Source organism: Ceratosolen solmsi, unplaced genomic scaffold (genome assembly GCF_000503995.2).
Source record: "Ceratosolen solmsi marchali unplaced genomic scaffold, CerSol_1.0 scaffold10, whole genome shotgun sequence".
In the NCBI taxonomy this organism is placed as follows: Eukaryota; Metazoa; Arthropoda; class Insecta; order Hymenoptera; family Agaonidae; genus Ceratosolen; species Ceratosolen solmsi.
The window spans coordinates 12621224-12631547 of NW_011948412.1; the positions used below are offsets into that span (position 1 = coordinate 12621224).

Below are 10324 nucleotides of genomic sequence, written 5' to 3' on the forward strand. Positions count from 1 at the left end.
TTGTCTATAATATTAATACATTTGTAATAGTTAAATGGAATTTATTAATTTATTTTCTCGCATAAACGAGAAATACTATTATAAAATCGTGTTCTGCAACTTGCGAACGAATCGTCATTATATAGGAAGACACTTTTATAATAAAATTTTATTTATTTTTTTTTTTTTCATGAGAATTATCTGCGTACTTAAATCATATATTTGCAAAAATTTAGTCAAGAAATTAAATGTCAATTATTTTTTTGTAAACATTTTCATATCAATTATTGAACAATTCAAATTTTTAATTAACTAAAATATTTTAAAATTTACATAGAAATCATATTAATCGATAATTTCATATAAATTAGGCAGAAAACATTATTAAAGACTTCATTAAAAATATTAATATAGATTGCAAACGTAACAAATAGAAACAAAATATCAAAAATCCAGTATGAAAAATAATAGATTTAATAACATGTTAATCGAAATACAGGAGTAACCATTAATAAATTAATTATATAAAAATTGATACAATTTTAATTCAATTTTTTAAAAATTTTCAATATTAATCGTCTTAAATAAATTTCGAAACGTTCAATCTATAAAATATCCCTAATAATATCAATAATCTATAAGTTACAGTCATACACAAAATTCTATGACGTTTAAAATTTTGAAATTTACACAACAGAGTAGTAGAAGAAATATATCAAAATGTAGAATTTTACTTTTTAATGAGTTTATAATTATTAATTAAATAAACTATTCTTTTTTTTTTTCATTATGTGATTTAATATAAAATTGTTATTCTTAATGACAGATTTTTAAACTTTAGCACACAATACACAAACTAACAATTATATGTATTTATAATTAAATACATACGTTAATAATAATGACGTCATGATTTTTATATATTTTTTGTATGATATTCTTTAAAAATAATTTTATATTTATTATAATTATCGCATTATTAATGAATATAATAATATTAAAATGAATTTAATAAATAATTTTCTTCTAAATTTTTTGTATAAATTCATAAATGTAACTGAAATATATTATAGAAAATACTAAATATTTGTACGATCCTAATATTCGTATGCAAAGAAAATTTCAGTAATTTGAAAAGACATTAAAAATTAAAAGTCGTCTATTAAATGTTTCTATTAATTTATTGAATACTAATATATGTTATTATTAAACTAGTGGTAATAATTATAAAAATCTCTCATTGCTTGCAATAATATCAAATACATTATTTGTTTGAAACTTAAATATTCAGAAATGCGTCATTACCATGTTAAAAATTCAAAGTAATTCGAAATATTAATTTAAAAAAAATTTTTTACAAGAATTAAATATTTGTTTAAATAAATTAAATTTATCGATTCGGATACAATAAAAAAAAAATGTTTTAAAATTTGAAATCTATCAAAATATAATAAACATAATTTTATAATGCTAATTAAAACATTTTTCTATCTTAATATTTCATGCTATTGGCTGAAATAAATTTATTAACGACGTCTATTATTTTTATCTGTGTTTGAATATCTATTATTGATATTATCGAATTTATAATGTGAAATTAAGTAAGATACTTAGCTATAAGAAAAACAGTTCTTCAGTATTTTTTACATTATTATGGTTTTTTTTTTTTTTTTTTTTAATAGAACGATTTATAAGTGAAATAATTACAAAATCGTATTATTTCATAAATAGTACTAAAATAATTTCAAAATATCGGTAATTCACTAGTATCATAGTCACACATCACACTAATAAACTGTTTCGAAGAAATAGAAATTTTTATTTCGACAGACTTATAATTATCATATGCAGAAGAATTGCAAAAAAATTGCATTTAAGTTCTCGATAATAGAAATTCACTGTCGTAATCAATAAATATTAACTTGGAAATTAATGTCTGATGAATAATTGTTGGACTTTAATTAAAAATGTGTAAATACATGACTTTCAAAAATGTTAATACCATTGTATTGAATAAAGGTACATCGTAAATTGAATAAGACACGTCGAAAAAATATTGTTAATATTTTCAATGAAAGAATATTTTATAGAAGACTAAAATAATCTTAAAAACTATTTTTATAGAACAAGTAAATTTCATTCTATTTGTTCTTCGTACATTAGCTTAATATAGTTATTTCATGTTCTAATGTTAGGCATATAGTTTTTTTTATTAAATAAAATCACAATTTTCATATAAACATAAAGTTAATAAATATTTTGTCATTCTATGAATAATGTAATAAATCGTTTTTTTATAATCATTAAACATATATATATATATATATATATATATATATATATATATATATATAGTGTAGTATAGCGAATTTCAATTTATATTGTTTTATTTTTATTTCATTTGTTTTTGCACTATTATACATTATTAAACACGATGCGACCGATAAACAATGAGATTTTTTGTTGTGAATGACGTATATAGATTTTGGAAAATATCTATGTATATTGCAAAAGAGAAAAAAGAGAGTAAAAGATTAATGCGTAAACATTATTTGAAAAAATTTAAATACAAATTTTTACTAGTTTTCATTCAAATTTATATAATGAATTACTTTTTAGTATTCGAAGAAAGCATATTTTAAATAAACAATTAATTGTGAAACTCTTAGATATATAAAGCGTTTATTTAATTTTATCGTTTTCAAAAAAAAGCTAAAAAGAAAAAAAAGATAGGGATTAATCAGTGATGATTTTTAGATAGAAATGCGAATATATAAATAAAATTATCTATTATAATTTTATTATTTAGATATAAGTTTATAATGGATAAAGTTGTCTATATCACCTTCGTCGAATAATATAAATATATATGTTTACAAATGAGAGAATATTTAATAAAATTTCAGATTTCTGGAACTTGTACTATTTCAGTCTATTTATAAAGAAATATTTAGTTGGAAGAACAGAATCCAACATATTGAGATCTCCAATATGAATTCTATGATTTTTATAATCTTAATAAATATTTGGTTCATTAATATATTACGTATGAATGTTAATGAAATTCTGATGTAGTGCAATTTAATTTTAATTATAGCAAATAATAGAAAGTATGAAATAATTATTTATTTAAAAAAAAAAATGTTGTATGGTAATATATATATATATATATATATATATATATATATATATATATATATATATATATTATTTTAAACTTCATAATATTATATATTTTATTATTTATATCTTAAATGATTTACAATCGATTGTTTCATTAATAACTCTTCCATCACTTAATATCTACTTTAATAACACAAATTTCATTTCTTAATCAATTATTAGATTAGATTATTTATTTAATATCGATATAAATAAAATTCGTTATTTACAATGGAAACCTTGCAATAAATATGGCAAATCAAATAATTAAATACGCAAATGAAAGTTGAGGATGATTCATTAAAATTAATTAATGAAAATAATCAATGGCTTAAGATCGATTGTTTTAATTTTAATTTTTCATATAGTTTAATTAATCATATAAAGAACAAGAAAATAATATGAATTAATTATATAATTAATGTGATGTATTGTTAAAATATCTCAATATTTATTGACTAAATATATTCCAAAATCGTGATTTTAAAGCTTTGAATAAACATGATATCAACTCCAAAATCGCAAACAATAAATGAAATATATTATGAATGCATACAGATCATTCTAACCTCAAATTAATGTGCAAAAATTCCATTGTCAATACCATTTACCTCGATAATTGAACAAACGTTCAACAAACTCTTAATCACCAACCGAATTCACTTTAATTTTCTTATTAATTCCTATCATATTACAGAATATAATAATAATAATAATAATAATAATAATAATAATAATAATGATTATGATGATGATGATGATGATGATGATAATATGACAGTGGACAAAGTGATTCGATGAGCATTCGCAATAACGTGCCGTCGATTTGAAAGAAAAAATTAAAAATCGTGCCAGTGAAAGAATTAATCGCTCGAAATAGGATTGAAAAGAATAATAATCACCGTCTTAGAACATGCAAATTTGGATCCCAATGTGCACGGCGTTTGCGTACGCTCACAGTCCTCAATGAACTCTATTCTCGATTCAGTACAGAACGGAGAGAACGTAGTATTCGGCGGACGACGTATAGTAAACTGACGGTAGCAATGAGCAACCAAGAGCTCGATTATTCTCAACAGTATGGAATCCAGAACTCCCAAACGGTCCCGGAGTTAAAATTGAGATGGTCAACTGAAATTTAAGCTATAATGCCGATGCTCCACTATAAAGTCGCTGGTCACTCACTGTTTTTTTTTTTTTTTTTCAATTGCAAGCGCTCGCTACAGATAGGTTGTATGAGCCTGTCGACTGGTATTCAAAAACTATTCGTACATTAATTTACATACTATGCCCTTACGATTCGCCACACGTGACCCATTCAATAACAGATTCTTAATTATCAGATGAAGTGAATAGATGAACGAGATTGCCGACGTTGTGTAGTAAAATCATCGATTTACATTGAGCTTCTGCTAAAATTATGCACACCGTCATTTTTAACTTACTGGATAACAATGTAAATTGTAAATGATAAATTAGGTAAACATTATTTAATTTATAGATATAGATTATTGTGATTTATTGTTTAAGAAGGTATTTTATGCTACGTCGAATTCAGCGTAAAGAAATAATCTTTAAATAATCTTTAATAATAAATCTTTAAAAGAAATCAGATTATTGCAAAAATTGCTTGCTTATTATTAATGGATGGATAAAAGCTTAGGGCCTTATTAAGTAATTTGAGCATATTATAATAATAGTTGAATCTCCACTACGCCCTCTCCCCCACTCCCACACCACCACCACCACCACCACCACCACCACCACCGCCTCTAGAATATATAAATAAAACACAAAAGACATTTTTCAAGAGTAAAATTAAATGATTCGTGAATACTTAGTGGAATGTGTGTAGATAATAAAACGACTTATAATATTAGCAATAAGGTTCATTGATAAAATTATTATCAAATATTTGTCAATAATATTCAGTGACTTACAATCGATGCACCATATAGGAAAGAATAAAATATCATTAACTCTCAATACATCGTTAAATTTTAATTTTTGTTTTTTAAATTTCATATCTTATAATCTACAAAACCTTTAACCTTTAATAAATATTCTTATCGTTGCATTGATACTTATTTTGCATTTTCCTTATATTACTATTTATTCTTATTTCACTCCTCATAAAATCTGCCTTTAAAATTCATTTGAATTCTTATTAGACGAAGTATATTAACAACATTCAAAATTAAATGACTTTGCGTAATTAAAAAAAGAGCAAGTTAAAGTTAATCAATTATAATTTATATTAAAAAATATCGTTAAAACTGTTTGTGATACAAACTTATGATACAATAAAATTCTAATTATAATTTTATCCTAAGAAGGATAAATGGAATTTTATTTCAAATGCTAATTAATTTATATCCATATTGTAGTATTATGTGTGAAATAATATTATTTTCCATATGTCATCAGCTACTGGAAAAATCTATCTCACTGAATTACTTTTTATATGCTAATGTACGAAAATACGAATAACATTTTATTGTTAATGAATAATTCAATATCCATCTTTGTTAAATTTAATGATCTTTCATATAAGCAATAAGCAATAAATTATTTCTATGCGATAACACATGGGCTAAATTTACATTACTTTATGTTAATGTTTCAAGCCTAAAACACTATTTTTATAGATTATCTTCATATTAGATATTAATGACTAAATAATGTATTATAGTGACGTTCATGAAATTAATTTAACAAAAATGTCCATGTAGATTATAAGACGGTAAAAGTGTTCAATAAACAATACAATACAGAGTTTTTTAGTTTTTTTTTTTTTTTTTTTTTTTTTTTTTTTTTATCTAGTATGATTTTCCGGCAATGCGACTTGAATATAATAAATTTTTTTTATTGTTATCAGTAATATCATTAAGTAATAAACTAGCGAATGAAGAAAATTTTATGTCATTATATTTATTTTATTCAAAATGAATAAAAAGACGGTAAATCATGTCATTAGATAATAAAATTATATAAGAAAATCTAATGTAGTTATGCAAAAGTATGACTATTGCTTTTAAACCGTCTATGCGTAATGCTATTCTTATATAATTTCTATTTATAAAACTGTATAACAAAAAATTTTTCTTTGGAATTTATAGAGCATTGATTATATCATAGATATTTCATGTACTTCGAGGTACATGTACTTGAATCTACCTACGAATAATCCTCCTAAGTATCGACCTTACAATTTTAAATAAGGTGTATCACATATAAACAATCTTGTACTTTTTTTTTCATGAAATAATCAATATATAATTACATCGCTTTGCGATTATATCGTAATTGCGGTAGTACGTAATTAATTACTTCGCGTTGATATATATTATCATTCTCTTTATTTTTCTATTAATTTTCAATCGCTAACTTTATAATTCAATCAATTGAGAGTATGATAATCAAATGAATTTTGATATGAAATTTTTATCGATCCAATTATTTATGATTAATGATATTATTTAAATGAGTAATTGCATAATTCTCTTGACTTTAATAAATATTAATAGTAATAATAGTTAATGTTATTAATATAAGAATATTCAATGTTAGTATTAAACTGAATGTATAGTGATTACGATAATCACAATTCCCTACGAAATTTATTACGAATGCGAGTTATAAACTCTACGGAAAGCGATGATATAATTAATTAACATTTTTTACATTATTTTTATTGGATCAGAATCGAATGGCATTCAAGTGATCGATAGTTTTAAAAAGCGTATAAATGAATTGATCGAATGTTAATATTATAATATTCAAGCAATATATAGGTACTTAATACTAAAATATTAAATCATCGACACGTTTCTGTTTGTTTGTTTTTTTAAGCATTATAATAGAAGTAATTATGAATCTATTCAAATAATACAATGATGTTTTTTTTTTTGTTTTTTTTTTTATAAAATACCAATCTTTAATTGTATAATAATATATGAACATTATCCAATATTTTTAATTAATGCGGCTTTTATCCTGCTAAACGGTTCTTTTTACGACCAACAACTGCCGAATTCATCTTTTTGCTCGACGCCTTCTTTCTCGAAATAAATGTATTTACTGGACTGTAATTGATCCTGATAGAAGTTTTCCCATCATTGTAACTCCATGACACGTGTTTATTACTATTTCTGATAGAATTAAAACCCTGAAAAGTGTTTGATTTAGACATACTGGTAGAAGAAGACTGACGTGCTCTTGAATTATTTGGAAGGTAAGAAAATGAGGGTAATAAAGCAGGAATATCAACTAGTGGTATAGTAGGAATCTTCGGCAAGGTGATTCTCCAGAAAGGTGATTTATATATTGATCGAAGTTTATTTTTCCCACGACCCCGTTTGTACTTTCTTGTTTTACCTAAAAGTTGTTTTCTACTTTTAATTCAAATTAAAAATAAAAGTTTTTAGAAAAATATGCTCGAGAAGCAAGTTTTTAAAAGTGTATAATTTGGAAATATTCTGTAATAAATTTAAATAAATATAGTTTTAAATAATTATATTATATATTACTAGATAGTTATGTTTAGTAGGTGATCCTAATTAAAATGTTGAAACGTATTAATCTAACGGGATCTATTTAGATTACATTAAAAATTTTATCAACACATTCAAGGCCTTTTATTGTCTGTATTGCCTTTAATCTAAAAAAATTTTTATAGTTTCAGATATATACAATTGGTTTCAATGGTAAGTGTAACCAAAAACATCAGGGAAAAATATTTTTTTTTATATATATATATATATATATATATATATATATATATATATATATATTATATTGTATGTACATAGATTTGTATTTACCTCTTAGGCCTTTTCTAGTCCGAAAGAAAGACTTCCGCGTATTACGTCGTATAAATCTCCTAAGAGCTTTTTAGAAATTTTAATGATATACAATAAAACAAATAAATTTTATGAAATCATATATATAACTTACGATATAGACTGCCTAGAATACTAGTTGAAGTTGGTAAAATTTCATTTTCCGGGAAATAATTACAAATTACGGTTCCTACAAATCAGTATCAGCTATAATTCTCTTCATTTTCATTTATGTTTTAAGTTTATAATATAATATATTAATTACCACGCGTGCCACTATTAGAATAAACTGTTTTCCTACTAACTTCGTAAGATTGAGCAGAATTAAACGGAATATTAATTATTACCAATAATAAACAGATATTAATGAGTACTAGCCAATAATGTGCCATTTCTGCAATAAGATGACTATGAAGGATTATTTATTATGCCATTGGCATAAATTTTTATTAATAATTGTTGATTAATATAAAATTATATAAAAATCTTTTTTAAAATAATGACTCCATGTAAATTTATTCTCTTCATAAATAATACAATATAATATTGATAAATTGTATTGAAAAGTTAGATTTACGTTAATTTTATTCATCAGTGATCATAAACAACACATATTATCCCAAATGTATGAATAACTTTTCTGGCTTTATTTCTTATAAAATATTATTTATGCAAGAACGTTCAAATGGTAACAATGCTTTAAAAATATAAATAATTAGTAGACCTTATGGTTTCTGAAAAGATAATCGATGTTAAATTCACTGACGCAGCAAATTACTCGGTAGAACTGGAATATTTGTAGCAAATATTTTGGGAAATTTGTAATAAACTCTTCACTATTACAATATCTATATTGAGAATAAAATATAATTAATTATCGTGCAAATCATTCTAGCATATTTTCTCAGCATTTAAAAAATGAATTTACTTTCAAATTGTAAGAAATGTATATACACTCTAATATTATAGTTGCGAACTTTACTTACGTTTCGGGTTTAGTGTAAATGCTGTCTGGGAGCAACAATATCACCGAGCATCTAAGGTACCAATCCGAAAAGACTGTTCGATTAAATTTCAATAAGTACATAGTACAACAATTAATATATCCGAATGTCATTAAAGTCACAAACGAATTAAAAATTAATAAGCGCGTCGTGAATTCTCATTGCAATAATTGTCACCATAACAATACTCTATTTCGGCACAACAATTAATAGAAAGAGAAGCCTTTTAATAAGTGTATATGATCCTGTTGTGAATGCTTTTTTCTATTTTTCGTTATTATTTTCACATTCTAATCCTCAACTAACTATTGTTACAAAAATTAAATCAAAGCATATTTTGCCAGATTTACTGACAAATGCTCTAACTGATAATAAGATAAATCACTATTATTTGTAAGATCACGTTAATGTTTATATTTAATTTTCATAAATAAACATCAATAATAGCGATTATCTTAAGCGTTATTATTTTCGTCGATATAATTTATGATACCGTTATTTCTTATATTATCAAAAAAAAAAAAAAAGAAAGAAAAAAAAAAAGAAAAGAAAAAATTTATAAAGCATGGTATTCGTAATTATAATTAATTTACATTAGTTAAGAGTACATAATAAATATGCAATTATTAATACAATGTAGTTGAATATTCCAGCGTCGTTAATTAGCAAATGAATAAACAAAATTAATTTTTATCTTTAATGTTCTACATTTTTACATTATTTTTTACTATTTATTATTTTAATGTTAGGCATTTGAGGGAAAATTATATAGTTTGGATCAATACATAATAAACCATTCGAAAGTATATTAATTAAGTCATAATTAATTAATTAATTAATTAATTATTATTATTATTATTATTATTATTATTATTATTATTGTTATTATTGTTATTATTATTATTATTACAAATATACATATTATTACAAATAGAAACATTAAAATTCTATTGCACATGTATATTTTTACTATTGCATACTTCGAGTATAAATTATTTTTAAAAAGTAATTATTAACATCGTTAGAGTTGTAAAAATTGTTGTTAAAAATATTTATTACGTATAAATAAATATAATTCTCATTATAAATAAAATACGCGTAGAAAATTGTTTTAGAATAGTTGCTTAATAAATATCGGTAATGCAGATGCCAAATGGTCAAGTAAAATTATTTCTATTATTAGAATAATGATATTAATTATGGAAATATATAGAATAAATAAGATATTTTTTAGCGTCAATATCTTAATTCGACAAACATTGGTGTAATATTACGAATAAGTATCAAAATTAAATGTCATTAATGCATTTATAAGCAAATTATCAATTTGTTAATGTA

General features: G+C 22.9%; 1 protein-coding gene across 1 annotated transcript; it reads right to left on the bottom strand.

Annotated features, from left to right (window-relative positions):
- Window positions 1–7252: 7252 nt before the first annotated feature.
- LOC105359773 (uncharacterized) lies at window positions 7253–8405 on the bottom strand. The gene is made up of 4 exons (XM_011496464.1): window positions 8248–8405; window positions 8098–8172; window positions 7965–8030; window positions 7253–7309 (listed from the first exon to the last, which is right to left on the bottom strand). The coding sequence occupies exons 1-4, from the start codon at window positions 8372–8374 to the stop codon at window positions 7302–7304; spliced, it is 276 nt and encodes a 91-aa protein (XP_011494766.1). The 5' UTR covers window positions 8375–8405; the 3' UTR covers window positions 7253–7301.
- Between the last annotated feature and the right edge of the window lie 1919 nt (window positions 8406–10324).

Excerpts from the sequence above, each read along its gene's own strand:
- LOC105359773 (XM_011496464.1), bottom strand. The coding sequence starts at position 8,374 with ATGGCACATTATTGGCTAGTACTCATTAATATCTGTTTATTATTGGTA. Across the intron at positions 8,173-8,247 it reads TTCTAATAGTGGCACGCGTG|GAACCGTAATTTGTAATTAT; the intron begins GTAATTAATATA and ends ACTGATTTGTAG. Across the intron at positions 8,031-8,097 it reads TATTCTAGGCAGTCTATATC|CTCTTAGGAGATTTATACGA; the intron begins GTAAGTTATATA and ends ATTTCTAAAAAG.